The 27,086-nt window shown below is 39.2% G+C and overlaps 1 protein-coding gene and 1 long non-coding RNA gene across 4 annotated transcripts in view; one reads left to right on the top strand and one right to left on the bottom strand.

Moving 5' to 3' along the window:
• LOC128314395 (uncharacterized) overlaps positions 1-22,275 on the bottom strand; it is a 29,418-nt gene extending 7,143 nt beyond the window's left edge. The window contains exon 1 of the long non-coding RNA XR_008295992.1: positions 21,817-22,275. This is a non-coding gene — a long non-coding RNA (uncharacterized LOC128314395). The remainder of the gene's footprint in view (positions 1-21,816) is intronic.
• The window catches only part of KCNU1 (potassium calcium-activated channel subfamily U member 1), a 146,857-nt gene continuing 132,715 nt past the window's right edge, over positions 12,945-27,086 (top strand). For all 3 annotated transcript variants that reach the window (XM_053216622.1, XM_053216620.1, XM_053216619.1), the window contains exons 1-2: positions 12,945-13,150; positions 15,994-16,113. In XM_053216622.1, coding sequence (XP_053072597.1) covers positions 13,004-13,150; positions 15,994-16,113 — 267 coding nt within the window. In that variant the 5' untranslated portion in view covers positions 12,945-13,003. The remainder of the gene's footprint in view (positions 13,151-15,993; positions 16,114-27,086) is intronic.

Here is a 27,086-nt window from a genome sequence, read left to right as displayed (position 1 = left end):
ACCACAAGCCATAAAATCACTGAACTGTACCTCAGACATCACCCAGGCCCCAGCAATCATTTTATGGATGAAGAAATTAAGGTTCAAAGAAGAAAGTAAGGATGAGAGAGGATAAATGACTTCCCCCAAAGTCAGAGAGGGAGTTCAGAGCAGACAGGGACCGGAAGTTCTAGGTCCCCCCACTCCTCATTCATAGTTCACGGAATTTGTTCCCATCAAGTTCTTGACTCGCAGTTTTAGGGATTTCTAACCTCCACCAGCATTGCCACACCTCTCTCTCATTGGCATTTCCCTTATCAGCCAGTTATGACTCAAAATCAGGCTGCCTTATCTCTAAATCCATATCTGACTGGAAAAAAGTGAATCCTTTTTTAGCCACTTTGCATTGTCTCTTCTCTAAATTATTCCATTCTTATCTGTACCATACCATTAACGCTTTAGGAAATATGCATTCCTGAGGGAAATGCCCCAAAGCCATCTCAAATTCACAAGTTTGAAAATACTGCTATTACATAGCATTTCCTCCATAAAATGTCATAAAGTATAACTTAAAATTTTAAGTGACCCCCTTAGACAATTAATGATTCCATAAATTTAGTACTAAAGTATTTTATATAGCTATTAAAATAAATTCCGGTGGAAGCAATTGCCGAAGTAGTTTCACAGATTTGCTTACTCTTGTTTCTCCGGAGAGTACATCACAGTTCTGAGTTGAACTCACCATTTGACTCCTCAATATTATTTTCTGGCTGAGAAACATAAACTGTGGAGTCACTTAACTTTCATCCCAACCCTAGTTGTTGACTTTCTTTCAAGGTCATTTTTCAAAATATATGAATGTGGGGTTTCAGTTTAGTTTAGGTTTGTTAGTTTGTTTGTTTGTTTTTAATTCAATCACAGGCAGTAGTAAATAGATGGTGCTACGTAGAGAAATGAGTTAGTCAAGATTTAGATACTGGGAAGCCCGCTAAGTTCATCCACTAAGAGACTCGCCATCTGAGCCCATCCTAGAACATTAAGTTCAAATTTACGAGCGCTGTTAAGTTACTAATTACTACTACATGTTCCTAAATAATTGAAATTTAAAATGTTCTCCTTGAATGCCAAGAATCCACTCTATTTCTGTTTTCTTATGGGTTTTGATTCCCAGTAAGACACTTTATAGTCTATTTTTACTATCTTATGCCTAGCTTATTCCCCTTCCAATTAGTGTAGATAGATATTTTGCTTCTCTTCACCCCATTTCCAGCATAAAACAGTTGCTCTGACTTGCCCACTTGGCTGTCTGACATGAGCTCTGCAAACGAAGCTGGCTCAGATTGTTAATGGGACAAGAAAGTAAAGTCTAAAATCCATGTTCTTGGGACCCATGTTCTTAGGTCTTACACAAACGAACCTTCGCTTTCCCACATTATCCCAAAGGGGATGCTTTTCTCTATATTATGAGATTAAAATACACCGTGATCTATCAAGTCTTCTCACCAATGAAAACAGAATGAGAAGCATGTCATTTAACATCATGAATGAAAGGGGGTAAATTTCATCTTTAATGTATACTGGAGCCATCAAGTCCCATGGTCCCTTGCAATAAAGTTCAGATGAACACTCTAATCATCATGTTCTTCCTTCCTTCTGCAGGAAATACCAGTTCACCTCAGAACTATTCGACAGGCATGTCAAAACATAGTCTGGCTTTGTCATGCTGAAGACTGTGAAAGTGTCTACCTTGTGGTTCAATGAGCCAGAAACCTAGACTGCTTACAGGTGACACCAAGCTGGGATCTGTCCATTGCTACTCATATACTTGGGGATTTGAACAAGTTAATTACTTTGATTTGAGTTTACTCTTTAATATTTTTCTGGTATAAATTTGCTTTGGTTAAAGGAATATTTTAAAGGTTGTTTTCAATGATTATAATAAAATTCAGCAACTGTAACTCTTCAAGTCTAGTAAATAAACTTCCACTTTATTTACCTGATACATACTGTGCAGGTATGTTACCACTGTTCCCATGTGGTAAACAAGTCCTCACAATTTTACCTCTTAAATACACATCCGTCCATTCTTCTCTGACTGTACCAGCATTATTGAATATCACACTGCCATATTCTCTGACATGGACTTTGATGATCATTTTCTTTTTTCTTCTATTTTTAAATATTTATTTATTTTGAGAGAGAGAGAGAGTATTCAGGGGAGGAGCAGAGAGAGAGAGAATCCTGAGCAGGTGGCACATTGTCAGCACAGACCCCGAGGAGGGGGTTGATCTCAAAAACCATGAGATCATGACCTGAGCCAAAACCAAGAGTCAGATGCTTAACCGAATGAGTCACCCAGGCGCCCCTGATGATCATTTTCTATTCAGGTCCCCCATCAATTTCTTCAGAGTTTCTCACTGATTTTTTGTATGTTTTCCTCCCCTGTACAACTATCTCCTCCACTAAACTCATGTTTTAAAATATGGACAGATTTTACCGGATGCTATGGAGGAAGCAAAAGAAGATATACAAATTTCAGCTGATTTCTTTTTGATTTATCAAGATAAAATCAATAAAGAAGAGGTTAATCCTTACTGCCAACCAATCAAGGAACTTGCACGTTAAAAACATACGTATGGAAGGGTTAATCTTATTCCAGCCACCGACACCAAACACTGGATGGCAAATGATGTATTTAGGTTCTAACTCCTTCCTGATGCATCTTGAAGCTATGGGGCTATTTCCCTGTTCTGCTCACATTCTCTGGAGTTGAGACCTTCCAGATGACCTGTGCCCACCTTCCACACTCCACTCCTTCCTGTCTTCTAGGGGACGGCAGCATCTTCAAACACCACAACCTCCTAATCCGACTTTTTAGGAGAACTTTCCTCTGTGTTGGCTGCAAAATGCTAATTAGGTGTGGTGACTGGCCTGGTCTCTCCAGTGTGCTCTGTCTTCTCCTCTCTCCATTCCCAGCTCCATTCTTTCCTCCTTAGTCTGAAGGTCTTCCCTTAGATACAATGTAATTTCCAAATTAGAGTGCTGGAGGTGATGGGGTAGTTACACAAGGCCATAAAAGATCCTTCATTAGCATCAAGTCCCCTTTGTAAGGAACCCTGAGGGCCTGAAGGAGGAAGGAGGTTTAACCTTTCTGCAGGGAAGAGCCTCAGATGCTGAAGATTTCACCGCCCAACAGAAAGGTGGCAGCTTGCAACAAACCAGTCTGCAGAGCAGTGTTGCTTAACGGTGATGTAGATGAGGAAAAGAATTTTCCACACTCCTGGGGTCTCTGGCTGGGTATGACAATTAAACTGATAAACACAGACGAACAAGAGAAAAGCATACACAATAAAAATTGAATTTTTTACATGTACAGGGGAGCCCTCACAAGAGAATGAAGGCCCAAAGAAGTGACCAGAGCAGGAATCTTTTATACCTTTTGAACAATGAAAAATACATGTGTGGAGAATTGACAAGATGAAGGAGTTTGGGCTAGAGGTAATAAATAGTGAACTACATGGTGAATTCCCTGTCTCTGGTGATAAGAATGTCTTCTTTCCTCCAGATATGGGAAGATAGCTTTCACATAGGAGTTTTATGACCTGTTGCAGGGGAGAAGGGCAAGGGGCAAGGGAGGTCAGAGTGACCTTCTTGCTTCTGTCATTTTAAAAAAAATTCCTAACAGTATTTAATATTTTGAGACAGCATGCCCTGAACCCCATCAGTGAGAACACAGATTCTGGAGTCTACTAGACTGCAGACTGGGCTTTGAATCAAAATCACCACTTGTTAGCTCAGAAAACTTGGACAAATTGCTGAATTTCTCTGGACCTCAAGTTTTTAATCTCTGCAGTTGTGATGATTTCGTAAGACAATCTACACAAAATGTTTAATAGGGAACCGTATGCTCAGTAAATGACAGCTATTATTATTGAGTGTTCAAAGTGCTATCCCACTGGAGGCTTAATACTTTAATTTACAAACTGCTTTCTTCATAGCAACCTTGACCCTCATGCAATCTATGAGGCAGAGAGGGTAGATATATTATCTCCCAGGAGTCTGGTGGGTGTTTCTGTTTCTGTTTTTGGTTTTTTTTTTTCCCCAGATGCAGTAAGTATCACAATCAAGACTCAAAGCCATCCCTTGAGGGTCCAGGGCACTTGCCCCTGGCCATAAAAGACCTCTTGATTCTCCAGGGGAGGAGACACCATCTACAGAGGCCATGATTCCCTTGTGAATAATGTTTCTAAATAATGTGTAGTAGTGTGTTTCGGTTGTTTTAATTCCAGCTACTTGATTCAGCCAGGCAGTATTACAGCTAAGAAGTCCACCTATTATGTGCTGTCGGTTTAATGATTCTAGAAGCAGGTGATTTCTATTAGAAGGCTAGTGATAGGGGCTCCTGGGTGGCTCAGTTGGTTGAGCGACTGACTTCAGCTCAGGTCATGATCTTGCAGTTTGTGAGTTTGAGCCCCGTGTTGGGCTCTGTGCTGATGGCTCAGAGCCTGGAGCCTGCCTCGGATTCTGTGTCTCCCTCTCTCTGCCCCTTCCCTGCTCATGCTCTGTCTCTGTCTCTCAAAAATGAATAAATGTAAAAAAAAAAAAATTAGAAGGCTAGTGATAGACTGACCATTAGGTAGAAATGCATGTTTTTCAAACTAGGAACTCTCAGCAAATAGGGAAGCAGAGCAGGCTTATCCCCAACTCCATACCCAATAGAAAGGCTAGTGATGTGATGATCTGGTGTTGCCTGGCCAGGCTAGGGTACTAAACTCTGCACACCTCCACTACCTACTGTTGCCTTGTTCCAGAAGTGAGACACATATGGAATAGTAGGATGAGGGAGACTGACAACCAGTGTCTGACAGGGTCAGAAAGAAGAGTCTAGAAATCAAAAGGGCTCCCAGAAGCTAATTTTTCTGCTACAGAGGGGATCAGGAGGAACCCAAAAGGCAAGTAAGAGGGTCCATCTTTCCTACAGAACCACTGCCTTTCTGGAAGAAATGAGTTCAATTGTTCCTATCTTTCTGTGCTTTGTTCTGTGTCATAAAATTAAACGGGGAACATTTTTAAGATTCTCTTGCCAATTTCTTGATTTCTGTGGTGAACTCTGCCTCTGATTGAGATCATTCTTGTAAGGTGGTCTTTGCTACAAAAAAGCTCATGCTAAAGAAGATATTTTGAGTGGAGAAGTAATACCATTTATTATTTTTGTTCTTTTCCCAAGCTGACTAATCCACGGATGATGCTTCAGGGCAAGGATTAACTTTTGCAAACACAAGTTACAGTTTTCCTGACATACAAAATCCAGGGAGTAAAGGCATCCTGAGTAACCTTTCCCAAACCATTAAGATTTATGTGCACAGTCCTAACTTCACTCCCTCCAACTTCACCGAGGTGAGCCAAGGTATTTGCAAACAAAGGAGAGCCAGAGGCTCTCCTTGATCTTGATGTTATCCAGGACTCCCTTCTTCTTACTGTGAGCAGGAACTGCACAGGTGTAATTTTCCAAAGGTTATTTGGATGTATCCCAGGGCTAAGAAGCCTAACTTTCCCTTTAAAACAAAAACAAAAACAAAAACACTCTTCAGGGTAAAAGTTAGTTAATGTTGCTCCCTAGTGGCAAGATTTCCAAGGAGCAATCTTTGGTGAATAACTGCACTGACACTTGCAAGGCAAGGACCTGGCCCCTGACACCACTGATTACAGGCAAGTGTAAACGTGGAGAGGAGTGCTCTTACTCTCTCAACGATGGTCATTCCATGGAGTTTGACTTTCTCAACTAGCAAATAAATTCTTGCAGCCAAATTGCTACGCTTGCTCCTTTCACTATATCTCTTGGCCAGAAAGGATTTGATCCTTATCTCTTTTATAGCACTTTTAGTTTTCACACCATCAGTTCAGTGCCTGTTAGAAGTGAGATTAAAAGATATTTTTAAATATTCAAGAGGCCCAAAGATTTTACCAAACAAGCTCACCATCAGTCTTTGATGACTACTCAACATCATAGGCTTATCATTTTTTCTCCAAAATCCTATGCCTTTGCATGGGTTGAGGCAGCTCTATTTTCACAAACTAAAGAGTAAATTCCTCTGCCCTGGTCTTAGTTTCCTCGTTTTTAAAAATAAATGAGGAGGACTTAGGGATAAACTGATTTAATGTTCAGTAATTCGTGTGCATCAGTGCTCATCTACATAGTTTTTGCATATTATATTCCAAAGGGCCTTTACTTCAAGGACATCTTGAGAAAAGAAAGTAAATGTATTAATGCAACAGTTACTTTCACTCTCTATATCAAGGGCATTGCTTATGGAGGCAGTTTTTAAATAAATGCAATTAAAATCACAATACTGATGAAGAAAGTCAGAAATACCAATAAAGAGAGCAACATTATTCTTTCATGGGAGAAATAATAGAGCTAGTGAATATACAAAGTTGTGTCCTAGAAGATGGTAACCAGTTTCAGAGGACTTCATTTGCCTTGTGTATGTACCTTGTACCATTCGTTGGGATTTTCCTTAAAACATGTAGATTAAAATAAATTTGTCTTTACAAAGTAGTTTTGTATCTATAGAGTTTTAGTTTCTCTCCTGAGAATAACTGGAAAACTGCTGGGCTCTCCTCAAACCAAAGATGGAGCAGGAGGTCAGTCTGTTCTTTCGTCTCCTGCCAAAGCTTGCAAGGAGACAGTGGCGTTTGGAGATGAGTGTCTAGGCGACCGTGTCAATTCAATGGGAGCCGATTCAGAAGAGACAGCTTTCATCTCCTGTGCCCTTGGTGACAACTCCGTTTTTCAACCTAATCTTCAAGTTGGGTAAGACTGCCCAGAGACTCAAAGAAACACACATTTCTTTGAAATTATCATTGTGGAAACACACTCACCTGGCAACCAGCTGCTGGGACAATGCTTGATGACTCTCCTTAGTCTTTTCAATGTTAGACTAATAATTCCAAATGGGAGCAGTAGAGAAGATGGGCAAAGGGATGACCTAGTGACCTCTGCATCGAATCCCTGGCCAGAATTGCTGGTTCGAGCTGCCAACGGTGAGCCTCCGCTTGTGTTTCTCTCACACCACTTTGCCTGGTGGGCATTAAGCATTCTGATGAAATCGCCAGCTTCCTGTTCAGCTGGCCTGATTGCCGGAGAGACTACATTATTCATTCTCACGGAAAGATTTTTTTAGTATTCTCGAGGATCCATAGAGATTATATTTTAAAAAATACAAAAACTCCAGAGTTACCAACAGTTTAATTTATCCCTTCTATTCTTTCCAAAGGGGCAGAGTCAGAAAGAGCCTGAACAGAAAATGGGTTTTTGGTGAGACTGTTTGGAAGCCCTGTATTTTATATGATTGGGTGTTCCTCTCTTCGTTCTCAAGTTTCTGTTTTTGTTTTCTCCTTTTTATTTCTCTTCCAGAAGGGTCCTCCATTCTTCTAAAAAAAAAAAAAAAAAAAACAAAAAAAAAAAAAAACCAAAAACAAACAAAACCTGGCTGCCGGCTAATTCCCTGTGAAATACTTCCATCTACTGGCCAAATGGAGAAGGCTCACGTCTTAACTTTTGGTTAATACTTGTACCAGGATTGAAGACCACCCTCCAAACATTTTGTGCAGTAATTAGGAACCACAAATGGGAAAATTATAAAGATTGAGGAAATTCTCCACTTTGCACTTAGAAATCCTCTAATATATTTGATATACATATGGGCTCACGTATGCAGTTTGCAAACACCCAGAATGAGGCATAACTGCAGTACCACAGAAAGCAAATTAGTGAGAAAAGGAATGGGAGGTTGGACAGGGAGCAGAAGAGCGGGTGTCTCTGGCAAACCGGTTAGCATATTTCTAGTCAGATCACACGGGGAAAGAGGCTCGGGGTGCAAAGATGGAATCAGAGACTGTGACCAACATAACCATATTCCCTCTATGGAGAAAAATAATTCTGTGAGACCCGAGAAGAAATCAAATTGAGTGAGTTCCAAGTTAATTTATCAGAGAGGACACCCCCTCAGTAAAAAGCCACTCAGAAAGTCTTCCTTTTTGTTCATTTTTTTATAAAGACTCCATCTAGAGGATGCGGTTAGACACTTGGTATGTGGAAAAGAGTTTACAATCTAGTCGAGTCATAATCTAGGATTATAGAACCAAAGATTCATGTTTTGAAGCTGGTAACAATCTCAAATACCAGTAGTAGCCCCCTCGTTACACTAATGAGAAAATTAAGATGGGGAAGCATAAGAAGTTTGTCCAAAGGCTTAGGCTTTCAGTAGTAACCAGCAAATCTGATGAAAAGAGAAAAACATAACTCAAGGTTTCTGTATGGATTTTCACTACGATTACACTGTTTATAATATCGGCCTCTCCAGAGCTGATAGTTTCTAAATACAAACCCACAGACTCACCAAAATAATGTAGATATTAGATTGAGTAAAAGTGCCTACCACAGTGGAACGTCTTGCTGTGGTCTGTCCACTTAGAATAAATAGGGGACAACAGAGTGAGTTAAAAAGAACAGTGAATTTTTTAAAGCGCAGGTCATGGATCCCAATCATATTCCCTCAAAAATAAGCCTTTTCTAAAAGCAGTTCATTGACTATCCCTCCTATCGCATGACACTTGAGGAGAGTTAAACCAAAAGTAAAAATGAAAACTTAAGAAAGTGAAAGGTAAAGAATCAGTGACTAAAAAGCTTCACGTAAACACCTTGAGAGACTGAGGCTATAATCTGTAAGTCACATTCCCCAAGCTATAGATACATTAAATGGACAAGAAGATGTTTACCCCAGAAACCTGATATATTTTCACTAGCATGTGAGTGTTCTGTGGAACTGAAACCATCTTCATCCCTGACTTGAGACTATGTTCTGCCACTGAGGCACCACCTGAGCCTAGTACTTCTTAACCACTATGTTTGACAGACAGGGAGGATGTTCACTGGGGTAGGAAATGAATCTCTGCTTGTAGAGACAGAAGGTAGGGTTATACAACTCACTGTGATGGGTGGATTTAGGCCCTTAAAAGATAACATTATAATATGATTATTACTTTGACAAGCATTACACACACACACACACACACACACACACACACACACACACTTGTGAGTGCTGCTACTTACTTAAAAAATGAAGTTCTTACTGACGTTTGTCAAATCTGGCACATTTCTTGAATGGTAAATTTTTTAATGTTTAATGTTTTTATTCAATCCCATTATAAATTATAATTTTTCCAGAATATTTGAGTGCCCAGAGGTAAATTACAGAGAAGTGTACAAAGTGAAGCTGCTTTTCTAATCAAATCACTGCTACGTTATAAAATTGATCTGAATGGGGAAAAAAAAAGTTCTTCAGTCATGTAGTCTTCATTTCTTAGATGGAGTTTCAAAGACACAGCATGAATGGTCCCAAGAACAACCCAGAAGTACCAGCTGGAAATGCAAGGTAGCTTTGGAAGGTCCTCGCCCTCGTCTCCCACAGGCACGTGAGCAGATGTTACCTCCTGGACCGGACGGACGCCCACCGGCTTGTCTCCGGCAGCCAACACATCTCACCTGCAGCAGAGTGTTCTCTGTAAGCCAGGGCGACCCCCTTATAACTGGGATTCAGTCACTTACTTTCCTTCTCTGACACCCTTCAAATATTTCCTCTTGTTTTTGGGGTGTTTGTCTGTTTGTAGTTTCTTATCCTAAACTGGAACACAACACAAGGCCTTGCATGATCTGGTTCCTTTCAAAGGCAGCTGGCCTTCTCTGGGGTCATTACTGTCCATCCAACCACCGCCTTCAGGATGCCGTCCTCCTTCCCACCCTGGCCCACGACGGTGCTGTGAGCACTGACGGGAGGGCCAGCGCTTGCTGCCAGCCTCTCCTGCCCCCCGGGGGATCGGGCTGAGGTAGCATGCATGTCACGCTTCAGACCTCAGTTTCACGCACAACGTGCTCACGGCAGCTTCTGGCCTCTCACCTAGATGAGGATCTTCCTTCCACCCCTTGTTTTTGTCCCCCACTTTTTCCAGTTGCTAATTATAAACATGTTCCTCAAGTTAATTGTAAACGCTTTGAGGGGATGAACTAGGGTAAACGCTTTGAGGGGATGAACTAGCACAATGTTGACCATTGTGCTTTGACTGTGCTCAGCACATAGTACACACTCAACACACACACACACACACACACACACACACACGACAAACATTCTGGCTGACAGAGATAGCCAACATAGCAGTTATTTTTTCGTTAAACTATCAAGTGCAAGGAGACTCCTTTCTCAGTTGTTGTAAAAGGTAAAGTGGTTTCAAAGTTGTCCGTGTCTCTAGTTCTGAAGGCTTAATTGCTACCAAGCTACAAATGGCAGCTTTTCCTTCATCGCACACTTCTACCACAATAACTCGGTAACTCAGAAAAGTTATCAAATTTGAACCTGTTACAAAGATATTAATGCTTTGAATGCCACTTGATCTAAATCATATGCCCTTTCCGCTACACACACACATACTACACCACTCGACACACATACACTGCTCACACAAGCACACACGTCATCATGCGCACAAACACACACACACACTCAGGGCGCACGTCCACACCCCCCGCACACCATGTACCGTGCGTACATAAACGCACTGCAGGTAGCACGCTGCCTTCATGAAACTAGTTTGTAATGAGAGGTGGGAAATATGGAGGAGAGAAATAACTTGGGTTAAGGTCCATGTAGAGTCAGCATTTCCTCCACTTAAATATTTTTAAGGATCTAGGATTTTACTCATTCAATCACAGATGTTTATTAAGATCAAGTGACTTGCCAGGCATGTGGCATGTGCATTACTTGACACAACCTACTCAGTAATGAATGAAACAAGTATGATTCCTAAGCTTGTGGAGTTTACTCTTAGGAGGGAAGACAGAAAATAAACCAGGCGACAGGAAAATACTGTAATTCTAAGAAGCGCTATGAGGGAAAGGGCCGTAAAGAATACTGACCGGCCCTCCTTTCTGTAGGATGGTCAGGAGAGTGTAATAAGACATTTACACGGAGACCTGTAAAGAGCAGCTGCTGGAGACATGGGTGTGTATTTTACGCAGAGGGAGCAGTGTGTTGGAAAGACCTGGAGAAAGAAAAGGCTCTGCACATTTTTGTAGCCAAGATGAGGCCGTGTGGACAGAGCACTCCGCAGATGAGAGAGTGCAAGTGTAGGGTGCAGGGGGACCAACTATCCCAATCTACCCAGGACCAAGGGTGCTCTCAGGGTGTTAGAATCTCAATACCGAAGCTGGGATAGTCCCAGAGAAACCAGATGACCCAGACACCCCAAGTTCAAGATAAATTTGGACAGACTGACTTTGAAACCATCTTCACATTTCTTGACTCCACTGTGGAAACTAATATTACCATCACCATAACATAAAATTAGAGGGCCAAACTAGCTGGCTGTTTCATTGATATTGAATCTTTTTATTCTCACAGGACAATTTCTGGGAAAAGGGAAAAGATGTCTAGATAGCATCTTGGAAAGAACTGGTAATACTTTGACAACATTAAATAGAGAAAGTTAAGAAAATTTCATTGATGATGATAGCTTAACCACTACTTAAGATGAATCAGACTAAGTAAATGAGCTCTAACTTGGAAACTGTGATCTTATTTTCCAAATAGCTACAGGCGCCTGCACCCATGTGTGCATGTGATATAAACACATAATTTTTCCTTCCTTCCTTCCTCTCCTTCTTCCCTTCCTTCCTTCCTCTTTTCTTTATAATTAGTGCCATCCAGAAAAGGAACTGAAATAGTTAATGGTTATCCTTGCTTGTTTTGTGTTTCATGCCTTTCAAAATACGATAATACGACCTTGTTGAATCCCCATAGTAACTCCATCAAGTATGTTATTATGTTAACTTTCAACATAAGACTGCGAAAAGTAAAGTGACTTGTTAGGCATCACACAGCAACTGAATTCAGGGCTCCCAACTCTTAGACCAGAGTCCTTCCTAATATTGCCCTAATGCTAGCTTCATGACTAGATTTTGTGAAAATTATAGCTCAGCCTAGAATAAGGAACTAGAACTGTGGCAGCAGTTCTAGGAAATGTTATAATTCTCTTCTAGAAGTAGTCTTCCACACAGAGCAGAAGCGTGGCGAGCTCCAAAGGACAGTAACATTTCTCCTGGGTCTCATCACCTTGTGTCATGCCATCTTCACAATAACTGGAGGTGGGGGGGACTAGGCCCCCCATCAGGCTGACATTTTGCCTGTCACTTGTGTGCACTGAAAGGCATGACATTTCCTACACCTTTGAAAACATCATAAAAAATAAAGGAAATAGTTCTCATTCTGAACTTTACCTCTGCTGGACCAAAGTGTTTGCTGACAGGGCAGGGATAAAAGCAAGAAAGGGGAGGGTTCCCTAAAGAAGAGATAAGGGGAACATTCCTGGGCTCAAATATTTAACAACTGACCAATGCTTGTACTGGTAAAATCACCTTCTACAATACCTGCACTATCGTGCCTTTCTTATTGACGAGCTAAACACAAGTCTTGAAGTATTCTCTCATCTGTCTGTCCAAGATCACTGAGAATGTGGCATCTGCTCCAGTGAAGAATCAATTCACTGACACACAGATTGCTGGATGCCATTTCACTCTAAGTTATTCTGAAGGTGTCTGCAACAAACCAAATATATAGCCGATTGACCATAGCCATGAAGGCTATAATTTCCTCTAGGTCAGAGACAAAGTCCGTAACAGAATCAGACCTAGAATTCTGGTCTTCTGAAGACCCATGTTGTGGACCCTGGTCTTCTCCTTCTGTTCATTCATTTGCATCCTCTGAGTCAGCACTGTGGTGGTTAGCTGACCCTTATTCCTGGGATCACTCATTGTTATTACCCCTGGCATTAGGACTCAGTAATACACTAAACTCTAACTTCTGGAATCATTACCATGTGATCGTGACATCACAGAAGCCCAACAGTTCCGTCTGCTGATTTTTCAAACCAAGCTGCAGAGTGGTAGTGGGGAAGACTTGAGAAAATGGCCTGCTCCATTGAGATCCAAGCAGCATTTATTCTCTCCTCCTTTGTGACCTTCTTCGTTGGACTCCTCATCTTATTCATATTCAGGCTAATCTGGAGGACCATTAAAAAATGGCAAAACATCAAGGGAACAGGAATTATCTTGGTCAGTTTCCTTATTTGGGATCGCACTGTAAGAAGATCTAGACAGGTCTGGCAAGTGATTGTGTTTAGAAAACAATATGAGCTTCACTCAGCTTTCATGAGCTAGCAGGGCCAGCTCTAATTTGGTGCTGATCCTCCACTGGGGTGGAAAACAGGACAGCAGGTCACCATTCCAAAACCTGCAGGTACAGAGCTATGCCTCTCCTCCCACCACTCAGAGAAGCAAATGCTTTGAATGGCTGATGATGAATGGCAGCTCTGGAAACAGAGGTCGCTATTCTGAAAAAACGTCCACAAACAGTATGTCTATGTCACTATTTTGAATTTCAAAATGATGGTTGTGCCTGGTACTATGTATGAGGGAGGCAAAAACGAACATCAAGTCAAGCTTACTTTCACAAATCGTGCATTGTAGGATACAGATGCACTGACACAGGTAAACTGCCTTTCATAAACCATGTTAACCCAATACACTGAGTTCATACAGAAACCCATGCATACATGCACATGCCATACAGCCACAAATGCAGACACTTTTCACAAGTAAACAAGCTTTGCAAGGGTGGGTGGTGTTGAGCAACAGCTGGCAAATGATCATAATGAGAGTAATGGTATCGTACCCAGATAAGACTTTGCTTAAGAGCTTGAAATAAAACTCTCCAATGCTAGATAATGGCTGTTCTATTACCAGTGGTCAAAGGCAAAGGGCTTTATTATGCCCTGTGTGGTTTGTTTCCAATTTTTTCTCCAAACTTTGTTTTTCTGATATTGTATTGTAATTTCCATAATAGAACACATTTCACTTGTGCATTGTAATTGATACTGAAGAGTTGCTTAGAACATTTCTCTAAACAGCAGAGGCACCTCGGTGGTTCAGTCGTCGGACTGAGCATCCGACTTCAGCTCAGGTCATGATCTCACAGTTTGTGGGTTAGAGCCCTGCATTGGGCTCTGTGCTCACAGCTCACAGCCTGGAGTCTGCTTCAGATTCTGTGTCTCCCTCTATCTCTCAAAAACAAATAAACATTAAAAAAATTTCTCTTCATTGTAAACGCTAACATAAAATAACATAATTTGTAACAACTTGGTAACTTTCTAAGGTCATTGGCAATATCATAAAATGGAATTCAGGTTTCTTCATTTAAGATGTACCAATACTGAAGTCCAGACATTTTGTTGTTATACAAGTTCCTTCTAATATTAATTATTTGTAAAGACTTTAAGCAGTGGCATAAAAAGTATGGAAAGAATTCTCAGGTGTACTTACTTCTTAACAAGACTGATAGAGTACACAAATGAGTAATGAGTGTGGTGAATCTTCCACCTTTTTTCTTTTCTCCCAACACACAAATGAATTGGTAGATTCGTTAAATCTCCTTAGGCTTCTGCTCCAGGAAATATATCTTCTTCCCCTATTATATTTATTTTTGTGTGGTTACAAAATATGAGAACCCATTTGTCCTAAATATTTGCTGTATATTTCACTTCTTTTGGATGTAATTCATGTCTACCCTTCAGTCCAGAGGCATCTTTTAATTTCTAATAGGAAGCAAATACAACAAAATGTAAAGAAATAGGGTCCAAAGCAGCCAAAATACTATACTTTTATGGTTTTGAATCCTGAGGAGAGAATTTGATACAAGTTGAGTGACTTCTCAGCAACTTGTTATATTTAATTGAGAGGTTTTCTCTAAGCCTTTGGGAAAATGGCCTAATGCAAAAAATGTCACAACTGTCAAAGTTATCTTAAAAGTTATTTGGAGTCATAGTTTTCTCCTTAAATGTGCATTTTTAAAAGGCTTACTACATTCATAAATATGATTTCATTATATCTTAGGGTCAATTTGTTTTCCCACAGAAGGCTCTAATTTCATAACGAAATTCAAAGGAGTGTTCCATATTAATGTTATATTGAATATTTTTTTGAAAAAAAATCAATTCTCAGACAACATCTCAGGAATGCACATGAGTCATACGTATTAGAGGGCAAATCATTGATCAAGATATGGATTCTATCAAATAGTTATTTAATGAGACTTCTTTTCCTACCACTCAGAAATTATGAGTAGAAAAATTAAGCCATTTCAAAATCCTGGCTCCATACACAATGAGTTTTTCCAAAAGTCAGAGGGTCAGCATGGTGTGATCAATCCTAGCTCACTTCTATCTTTCTTGGTGGTAGCTTATCAACAGATATGGGGACCAGTTCAGACTCCGGCCTCTCCTCATCCCCTGCTTATGTTTCCTTATCAATAGATAGTGGATTTAATCACACTTACTTTGTCTACCTCATAGGGTTACTATCAATTTTAAATATAATAATTAAGGCATTTTATAAACATGAGGAAGGATTATATCAGCAGGATGTGATACCAGATAAGGAACTAAAAGCAACATAAAATTGCTGAAACTTTCCTTCTTTCTCAAAACAAAAATTAGGTACTTAAGTAATCACTAAAAATCAATTTATGATCTTTTTGTCTTTGTCCACGTATCTTGATAGAAAAGGGTAAGACACGTCCCCACAGCATGAAGAAGCGTGCTACTCTCAATCCTGACCACTACGATAATGTCAGCTTGAAGGGTCTAGGACTAAGTGTATGTGAGGAAGGCATGGTGAGGACTTCAGAATTCATCATTAAAAAGCGGTGCAAAAGATGAATCAAATGCAAACCCAGTAAAATTCAATTCATGAAATGCTGAACAAGCAACTTCAGCGTTCTCTGGGTTGGACAAGGTGGAACGATTTCCAGCTTATACCACAGCAGGAGGCTCCAACATACATAAAACAGATTACTTTCTCTGAGATTCAGCTCACTCTCAATTCTTTCCTCTTGTGTGTAGGAACTACTCTTGAGAAAAAGCACCGGTAATAAACATTTGAAAAGTCTCCACTTCCATGGAGTATTTCGGAATCGTATAGAAATGTTGCTTTCAGCACAGACCTTTGTGGGGCAAGTGTTGGTAAGTACATTTTCATGGTTAGCTTGCTAATGTACTTTAGCCATGAATGTAATTGTCAGTATATATAATTCTATCGCCCAGGTAAGCATCTGGTGTTCCCTGGTGGCTTTATCTAAAATATCACTGCCTCCCCATGGCCATCTCCCTTTGTCTACCTTCTCTTCCATTAGTCTTTTAATCTGAATATAATTATTTGGCATTGTATTTCCTATTGGTCATCAGGGGATATGCTAGAAGAGAAGCTTTATTAGCACAAAGGTTGTGTTCAGTTTGTTGCCTCGAATGTAGACGGATGTCTGGCATAAATATGATGTTTGGTGGGTCATCTGGCCTGAAATGTGTAACCCCTCCTTTGATTCTCATAGCTTTTTTTCTTCCTTATACAAACTAGTCTTTTTGCCTCGTTATGATGGTATTTAGTGTTTTACTACCTGTCTTAATCTAGGTAATTCATACATGTTAAAACTTAATTCAGACATAATCTCATAGGGGAAATCTTACTTTATCTCCATAATAGGCTAAGAGTCCATCTCTAAGCTTCTATATATTCATTGCACACTGCTATTAAAATTACCTGTGCATATGCCTGTCTCTTCTAGTGTACTGTGAGCTCCTTAAGAGAACAGACTATGCCATGGAAATGCTTATATTCCATTGTCTGGAAACAGAAGACGCCCTATAAATGAATGAATTGATCTGAAATATTAGAAAATAGAATCTATAGTGTGAGGGTATGCTGCCATCAGATGGTGGTATGGTGGAGTAGATGTGAGCTAGAGATTATCCTCTGTTTTTTTTTGTAATTGGTGAAAACAGTGCTCTTTTCTGGTTAATGTTCATTCAGATAGAATTATTTTTAAAATTTATTAGGAAGTACATAATTTCTTCTGAATGTGGAATCATCTGAACATTCCTTTTTCTTTCTTCTAGTTTTGCTCCCTTTTCTGAAATCCCTATCAGTATGACCTGTTAGAGAAGGATTCTTTCTGATTATATCAGTGATTTCTTAGCTAGGATCTCTTCAAATGCTCAAATCATGTGTGACATATGAGGATAATATTGGGAATAACATATTAAAGGTCTCTGGGGTGAGGGAGAAGAGAACCTATACCATCCACCATATACGCATTGCATATGGGGAATGGGTGAGTAAGGAATGATCGATCATTGATTACATACCAATAAAAATTACTTCTTAAAATAATGGAAAATAATGTTTTTTCAACTTGTTATAGCTGATGATTAAGTAGTTGGAACAACAGAAGTAAAGGTTAGAGAAAGGTTAGATTAGAATAAACACTCTAGGCATTGATTATTGAAAGGCATAATCGAGACCCTCAGTAGGGGTGCCAAGCAAGTATTCTATGAAAGGCTAGGAAGAAAACAAAAGAGCCTGTAGATCTCCTTTTCCATCCTTCCATTCTTCCTTTCTTGGTAATTCTCTTACCTACTTCTTTCAATAGATATTGTTTGCCAACTACACACAAGGCTGACATTCTAGATATGGTGAAAACACAGACAAGAGTTTTGCACTCCCAGGACTTAAATTCTGGTGGGGAATAGAGATGACAAATATGTGCATAAACAAATAAAATAAAATTAATATGGTGATGAATGGTATTGGGATTATGACTGATGTGTTTGAGAGTCTTGGTGGAAATGGAGTTATTAGATCATATCAGATACAGTGATCAGAGAAGAAATCTCTGAAAAGGTTTTGAGAAATTCTCTGAGACATGAAGAATCAAAATATAAAGCAATTAAAGGGTGGAAGAAACAAGGTTATCGACAGAGAGAACAGTTTATGGAAATAAAAAGTTCAGCTTACTGCAAATACCACAGTGGGACGTGCATGCTAGAGGTCATGGAGGGCAGAGGAGAATGAGGTCAGAGAGGAGACAGGAGAACCAAGCAATGCTTTGTACTTCATAGTAAGGAACTACGCTATTCAAATGGAATGATTTTACTCTAATGCAAAGGGAAGTCATTGAGGGTTTTTTGAGCATGTGGTTGACATGGTCTAATTATGTTTTAAAAATTCAAGAGGCACTAAAGTTTAAAAATAAAGGAATTATCAAAGGTATACCAGGCAAATGACAATAGAAATCGGGAGTACATTTTAATATCAGATAAGTTTGAATTCAAAGCAAGAAAACAATAAATGAAGCCAAGTAACCTGTCTTAGTCTCCTATGATCACTATGAGAAAGTACCACACGCTCAGTGGCTTAAACATCAGAAATTTTTGTCTCGAAATTCTGGTGGTGAGAAGTCTCAGGTCAAGGGTTGTTTGCATCTGAGGTTGTAAGAGAGAAGTGGCTCCATGCCTCACTCCTCGCTCTGCTGGTTGGTTAGCAATCCTTGGTGTTCCTTGTATCATACATGCACCCACACCTTTGACCTTGTTTTCACATGGCATTCACATAATGTTTCCTCTATTCATGGCTGTGTCTAAATTTCCCTTTTCTAAGGACACCAGTCACATTGATTGAGACTCCATCCTGATAACCTTATCTTATCTTGAATACATCTGCAAAGACCCCATTTCCAAACAAGGTCACTTTAGGTGGGACTGAGGGTTAGGACTTCAACATATCCTTTGTGGGGGTTGGGGGGGGACACAATTCAACACACAACCTTCATAATGATAAATTAACAACCCTCAACCCAGATAGAACATCATGAATATCACCACACCAAAAATATGACTCTAAGATAATAAATAAATAAAAATTACAAGAAATAAAAAAGAAATATTAAAAACACATTGGTAGTAGGAGCTTTCAGTTCACCTTCCTCATATCAGGACTTCATAAATAGAAAAGAAATAATGTTAAAAAACAAAATTCAACCAAGTAAACTTGAAGATGTAATTGATTTCATTAACCAATTCATGAATTGAGCAGCATCCCATGTAACAAGCAGAGGGATGCTCCGAGGAGTTGTACAAAATGGAAGGTCTTCATAGGAAGGAGAGTGGGGCAAGGAAGTTATTAGTAAAAGAAAAGAAAAATTGTTTCAGGCAAGATCACCTTCCCTTAGGGGTTAGAGCAGGGGGTCTTACCATGCAGATTACCTCACTAGTGCTGGTCAGGAAATTCCAGACTGGTTTAATATTCCATTCCCTGGAATGGCTAAAACTGCTATTGGGTTAGGTATTAAGTCTTTACAGGTCTTAACATAAGTTTCTCCATTTTGCACCTGTTTGTTTTTAACAATGATAAGCATAAAGAAGACCAAAGTAACTTAATTAATAACAGAAAGCTGATTGAAATGATGAAACTCCATATGCTGAAAACAGAAATTAAACTTACAAGTGTCTATGAACTGTTTATAAATATTCAGCATATTATCAGGCCACAAAAAAAAAGCCAGAATTTTGAAACTTACAAAGTACAGACAGCCAACATTAACTGAATACAGCACAATAAATAAATAAGAAAATAATAACCCAGAAAAAAAAGAAAGAAAAATGAAGATCTTACAGCTAACAATTGTTACATTTCCCTCTCTCAAAAGACGCTTAACTCTGAAAAATCAAAATAACACTTGTGGTATATTTAGATCATAAAAATAATGAAAACACCACATACCCCTTGCACCTAGAGTATAAGATGGGAGTGGTTCTGAGTTAAATGCCTAACAATAAAAACTTGATAAAAATAATTAAAATCAATGAATCATCAATCTCAACAAGTTAGAGAAAGAAAACACATTAAATCTACACAGAATAAATATAAAAAGAGTCAGAAATTAACGAGTTATAAAACAGCTGATTATTTGAAGCAAACAATAAAAACGAGAAATCAATACCTAGCCTCACCAAGGAAAAAGGGGGGGGAAGCACAAATATATAAGAAATAAGACATTAAGTGAGGAGTAAGTACATTGATAAGAAGGAAACTGAACGCTATGTAGGCAATTAAATTTGAAAACTGGATGATTCCTTAGGACAATATAAATTACCAAAACGTATCACAAAAGAAAGAAACATAAACATCAAATATCTGGAAGAAACACAGATGCTGTCAAAGACCTGCATCACCACCACCACCACCGCCACCGCCACCCTTCTTCCCTCCATCTATGGGAGACCTAGATGAGTTTAAGGTCTAGTCAACCAGATCTTCAAGAATGGATATCCCTAATGCAAATTAAGCAGTTCCAGGACACAGAAAAGAAAGAAAGAAAACATTGAATTTTCTTTTTCAAGGAAGGCACAGTGTCTGTATCAAAACCCCTAAAGATAACAAGTAGAAAAAAAAATCTACAGATTCATGTCCTTGATATTTAGAGGGAGGATACTTGGCCAACCACCCAGTGGAGGAACAAGAGGAAGGAGGAGGAAAAAGAGCAGAAGGTGGAAAAAAAAAAAAGAGGAAAAGAAAGGAAAAGAAAAAGAAGAAAAATGAGGAGAAAAATTCCAATAGTCAAAAGGAGAAAATATAGTATCTTCAAAACAGGACACCTTCTAGAAATCCCACTGTAGATTAAAACATGGCAAAGTATTGATCAGCACTGTAGCATCAACGGGCTTGTTGTTTTAGTCATCACAAAGTTTTTATGTTTTTACAACTATCTTTTCTTCTGCATTAAGTTTTTTTTTAATTTTTTAATGTTTATTCATTTTTGAGAGAGAGACAAAGCATGAGCTGAGAGGGGCAGAGAGAGAGGGAGACACAAAATCCAAAGTAGGCTCCGGGTTCTGAGCTGTCAGCACAGAGCCTGACGCAGGGCTCGAACTCACAGACTGTGAAATCATGACCTGAGCCGAGTCAGATGCCCAACCCATTGAGCCACCCAGGCATCCCTCTGTTAAGTTTTAAATATAGTCCTATCCCTAAACAAGCTGTTCCTTTTTGAGTGGAAGTGGGCAGAGGGGTTGTGGCTAATTGTGTAATTGCTTCTTTGTTGCTTAGATGGCTAGAACAGTTTAGAACTAAAAATGTGGCTTATCTTTAATAAGTGTGTCTATTTTTGACATCATTCTAGGCACTATTTTATGTGCACATTCTGTTATCCTGTTTTCCCTTGCTTCTATTTTTTCAGGCAATCTAGCACTTTGTTTCTTTGTATTGTCTTAACTCCTTCCCAAAAATGTGTAATTTTTTCTGTGAATATGTAATCCCTTCTGTAAATGTGTAAATAAGCCCTTAACTAGATCAATAGTTGTCAATCTTAGTATACAGATGAGCAAAGTACATAAATGAGCAAAGAAAGCATCACCGTTTGTTTGGAAATGAGAAAAAAAATATTTAAAAAATGATGCTGGAAAAACTGACTAAAAACTTATTTCCCTGGGTTTTGCTCATTTTCATAATGCAGTAATAGTTCTAGGGGAAAAGAAACATAAAAATACTAGATCTGTTTCTTCATACATTGTATCCATTGTTTATGTTACAAAAATAAAGTTTAAAATCTTTCCCACCACCTTGAGATGAGTTGTATCTTTATGTTTTATTTTGCATTTCATTATTTCATATTTTATATTTAATATACCGTCAAGCATCAGGCACCTATTTTGTATGAGACTATAGTTTAGAGATCTTTATCATATGAATAGAGAAAAGACTGACAGGAAGTACCACACAATATTCACACTGATTATTTGTGCATGGTTACATTGTTTGCCTTTTTATGCACACGGCACATTATTCAAAAAATACCAAAGGGTGCAGAAGTGAAAACTTAATTTCTTCCTTACCCCTATCTCCGTCCACTGCTACGAGCTTCTTCCTTCAAACTTGAAGATTCTCAGTAACACTGTCAGATATATTTTCTTTGGGTGTTTCAGTGACTTAAAACAGCTCTTCTCCTCCATAAATTGTATCTCTAAAATTTAAATTTTGAAATAAAAGAAGCTGTTATTCTTGTGGCAGTCCTTTGTGAAGACTAGTAAAATGAATAGCAGCCAGCGAAGGCAAAATGAGATGTGAATTCAGGTTAGTGTGTTGATCTCTTGTGTCTTTAAATTGGAATACAGCCTGAGCAAGTGGGATAGGAGTTCCCAAAAGACTTCTAAAGGGCCAGCTTTGTTCCAGATCAATTCTCCCAATTCTCTTCTTTGGGTGCTAGGTCCTAAAATGGATTTACCTTAGGACTTCTCACACCAGTTCTCTCCATCACTCTTGTAAAATCCATTTTGCAAAACACAGGTATTACCATTACCTCTTTTTGATAAATGAAGAACCTGATGGATGCATAGAGAAATAAAAGGTAAAAATTATAAAACGGGAATGAGAAATACTATATATGGGTAATTTCAATGAATAGTTGTGTTAATATATGAGAATGGACTAACATATAATAATTACAAGACTCACTAGTTAATAATATACACGTATGCCTAGCGTATAATACATATACAGGTGGAACTATTATTAATATTTTTATAAACAATACTCAGCACTTGTCTCTATAAACAAAACAATGATTAAAATTGAGGTTGAACCCTTTCTCATTTTAGCAACAAGTAATATCTTTAATTAATTGAAAAAAAATCTACCTCATTTGGATAAACTTTCCATGCAGTATTTACCATAATTTGTAGTATAGTTACATTGCTTTCATCAGGTGTGTCTAAACAATATGATAATTCAATGTGGAAGACAGTAAAAAACACATTTAGAGAAAGGCGTCAGAAAATTTAGATGTCCTTTTAGTTTCTTGCACCTATCTTGAGATTACAAACCTGTTATAGGTGTTAAGCAGTAATTACCGAATCAACATGATAATATACATTATAAAGCATGATCATGTTATGCTAAGCAGTAAATACTGAATCAACATGATATACATTATAAAGGTGTTAAGCAGTAATTACTGAATCAATATGATAATATACATCATAAAGCATGATAATCCTAAACCCAGGTTTTTGCCAGTTGTCCTGGTGTACCTGCTTATAGGATCGCTTTCATTCTTAAAAGTTTACACACTTGGTATGATAAATAATACAGTCTCTTTAGTTTTAAATGAAAAGTTTTGTTTTTTTTGAAGCCAGAGGTCATTTTCCAAGGAAAAGGAGCCAGTAGAAGGAATGAAAGTTTGAAGGTCTCCTTGACTGCTGTAAGGACCAAAGTCCACTCCTGGTTAGAAAGAACACTTTTCTTTTCTCTCTATCCCTAATCCACACCATTCCTCTCCCATGATGGGCCATGTTCCTCTCCTTTGGTTTTATTTAGCTTTGCTGGGGACTTTTATATTTCATACACATTTGCATATATAATTAATATCTTTTTTATCCTTCTTAATTTCAATATCCCATTTTTCCCATTTGTTTAATTTCATTTCCCACCCCCCCCCCCCAGTCAGTTTTAATAAATGAGGATACTACCTAACAGAGTACCCTACCTGTTCAGGGTGAGAATTTTTTAATAAACCTTTTCTGCTCCCAAATCTGCGTCTTTTCCTATCATCCAAAAGTCCACCTGAAGCTCAGGAAAGAGTTGACTGGATGGACTCTGAGTTTATTGGGAGAAATCCCCTCAACGACATGTTTCTCCTTTGCGAGACTTGAGTCAGGGAGAGCAAGTTCAAGCCCCAAAAGAAGGCTTAAGGAGCAATCAACACGCTGCTGCGCCTTGTGAAGCTTGCTCTTAAAAGGAACATCCTCAGGCTGCAGGTTATTTCTCCACGTGGCAGAGGGCCCTGGGCTCCTCCTGGGGCCTCTACCCGCCCTCTACCAGCACCGGTTTCGGGCCAGGGTGTGCCGCTGGCCTCCACCATCCCAGGTTGCTCATGCTTCCTTCTAATCACCTTCCTTGGTTGTGGAGAGCCGGCCAGCAGCCGGCGCGACAGCTTATCAGCCCCCCCCCCCCCCCCCCCTCCGCTGAAGCTGCATCTCCCAGCACGCCAGAACAGGAAGACGGGCCGCGCTTGAGTCAGCTGCCCGCGCAGGGACCAGGTAGAAAAGGCCACCCTCGAGGATGGGGACCGCCCCCACAGGCTTGGGGATTTCCAGGATCTGGTGGAAGGCGGCCTAGGAGTTATGTTCAATGGTCAGCTGTCCCTCTGCAGAAGCAGCACGGCACAGCTCAATCTTCTCTCTTTGCACAGCTCCATCGTTAGGGGTCTGGCCACAGGACTTGTTTCCTCGTGTTCGTCAGTTTACTGGTCACTGGGTCACCCAGCACAGAGTTTATTTTCGCTGTTGGGCCACTTTGATGAGCTGAGTCTTCCTGCGCTGGTCTCATACCGCCTCCTCAGTCAGCTTTGCCTAAGGTTTGCGATAATATTCCCCGTCCATCAGGGAAGCCCTGTATTAGAAACCACTACGTCTGCGCGAGCCTCCGGGGCCCAGCCTGGAAGCTGCAGGATGACACTGCGCATGCCGGCCCGGGATCCCACCGCGCTTGCGCAGCCTGCCACGCGGCACGCACGCGCTCTGGGCCGGCCCAGTCTCTGGTTTCTTGGGTGGTATTTGTTTTACAAAAAATTTTCCAATGAGTTCTTTCTTAGCCATGTCTCATAGATTTTAGCAAGTAGTATTATGATTTTTATGAATGCCTAATTTGTCGTAAGTTGTTTGAAATTTTAATTTTGATTTCTTGTTTGAGTCATCATCCATTTAGAGGAATGCTGTATGTATAAGCTTTTATTTCCTTGGGATAGAGTGGCTATCTTTTCCACTTTGGTAAAATTTATGGTCCAAGAATACTACTGCCTTTATGATTTCTGGCTTATGAAATTTATGGGGAAATGCACTGTCGCCTAGTGCATGTTCAATTTTTATTACTACTTAATGGACTTTTGAAAGAATATGTATTATGTTTGATATAGAAGCACTATTAATTGTGTTATATGTGTTTTCCATACCCCTTAATTATTTGCTGACTGAAAGGGACATGCCAAACATTTTTATTTATGATTTTGTAGTTTTATTGAATATCTTGTAGTTCTATCGAATATATTCATCTTGCATTTCTAACCCATTTTAAATTATATATTTTATATAATATCAATTAGTGCATAAAATTATCTTTTAAGTCTTTGCTTGATTGTGCCTTTTATCTGTATGAAATATTCATGGTTCTCACATTTAGTGTTTTGGGTTTTGTTTTGTTTTTGGCTTGAATATTTTTGAATACTTTGCCTTCGTTTTATTCATACTTGATTGGGATGTCTTTGCCCAGCTATCTGTCAGTCTTTTTCTCTAATTTCCTGTTAACTGTGTCTCTGTAAATAACATGGAGCTGGATTTTTGTTCTCTTATTGATTTAAGAATCCATTTATTTGTTGATTTATCAGAGGAATTTAATTATTCTCCTTTATGGTAATTTGTTTTATTGGTCTTCATAATACTTAGAGATTGAATTTGCTACATAATAGAATATCTAAATATCAGTGGGTTAAAAAAAACAAATGGTAGATAAGTTAGCAAAGAAAAGGAAAATGGGTGTTAGGCAGGTAAGAGCTCTGTCCCAGCCTTGGTTTCTTATCTTACTAGAGAGGCCAGAGATACCTCGTGACTGAATTTTGAGAGACCTGGACTCAGACACGGGCTCCTCCACTTCCTATTGTGTAATCCTGGGCAAATTAATTTTTCTAAATTAGATTTCAGTCATACAATATGAATAACCTCCTTTAAAGTATTGTGGGGAGACGTATATGATAATAAATATAAACCATTCAGGGTATACTAAGCATTGACCATTGGCTGACATTTTTGTTTATTACATATTTTGTAAAATTCCTTTTTTAATAGGATATCATGGACACACTAGGTTAAACCAAGTTCAGAACAAACTTCCCATTCTATATTTCCTCTGTGTATCTCCACATGTTTTTTTATTTATATGAAATTTATTGTCAAATTGGTTTCCATACAACACCCAGTGCTCATCCCAACAGGTGCCCTCCTCAATGCCCATCACCCTCTTTCCCCTCCCTCCCACCCTCCATCAACCCTCTGTTTATTTTCAGTTTTTAAGAGTCTCTTATGGTTTGCCTCCTTCCCTCTCTGTAACTTTTTTTTTCCCCCTTCCCCTCCCCCATGGTCTTCTGTTAAGTTTCTCAGGATCCACATAAGAGTGAAAACATATGGTATCTGTCTTTCTCTGTATGACTTATTTCACTTAGTATAACACTCTCCAGTTCCATCCATGTTGCTACAAAAGGCCATATTTCATTCTTTCTCATTGCCGAGTAGTATTCCATTGTGTTTATAAACCACAACTTCTTTATCCATTCATCAGTTGATGGACATTTAGGCTCTTTCCATAATTTGTCTCAACATGTTTTATGTCTGTATCCTCCATGTGCATGAGATCTTTGTTTTTTTTCCACCATACCACCTGTCCTTCCTTCCAGAAATTGTGAATGAATTGGAACATTCAGTTCCAGATTGCTGTTGTGGCTTTTTGTTTGCTTGTTTTTAGCACTGTACGTCTGGTAAGATTTTTTTTTTTAATATTTGCTTTAGAGCTAAAAATTAACTTTACCAGTTTCGTTAGGTACTTTTTTTTTAATGTAACATGTTTTATCTTTCATGTTTTATTTTTTTTAATGTAACATGTTTTCCTTGAGTGTTTCCCATTTTCATTTGCAAGGGAAAGTGTGGGTGGTATACTTTCATACCTTGAATGTCACACAAAAATAGTTTTTTCCTTGCTCTCGCGAGTGAACACCAGTCTTCTTGGGTGTAGGATTTTTGGCTTTCAGTCCTTTTTCCTAAAATTTCTATAAATGCTATTCCAGTATTTTCTAGCACTTAAAGCTACCTGCTAGATCTCAGCTCCAAATCTACCCTGTGCCCTCTGCTTTGTGATGTGAGGCCAAGCCTCAGTTATTACATGTGTCCTTTGTCAGCTTGCTTGTGCTCATAGTTGAGCTCTGCCAACAAGGGTGTGAGAGGAGACAGAAAGCCTAGGGATGGATGTTTTGCATCTGTTTTTTTCTCAGCCTCACTCAGGCAATAGCTTTTCACTCTGGTAGCAGTCTGTGGTTCTGGTTTCCAGTTTTTCCAACACTGCC

This window comes from Acinonyx jubatus, chromosome B1 (genome assembly GCF_027475565.1).
Source record: "Acinonyx jubatus isolate Ajub_Pintada_27869175 chromosome B1, VMU_Ajub_asm_v1.0, whole genome shotgun sequence".
NCBI classification, from domain to species: Eukaryota; Metazoa; Chordata; class Mammalia; order Carnivora; family Felidae; genus Acinonyx; species Acinonyx jubatus.
This window is presented reverse-complemented; position numbering and strand designations above follow the sequence as displayed.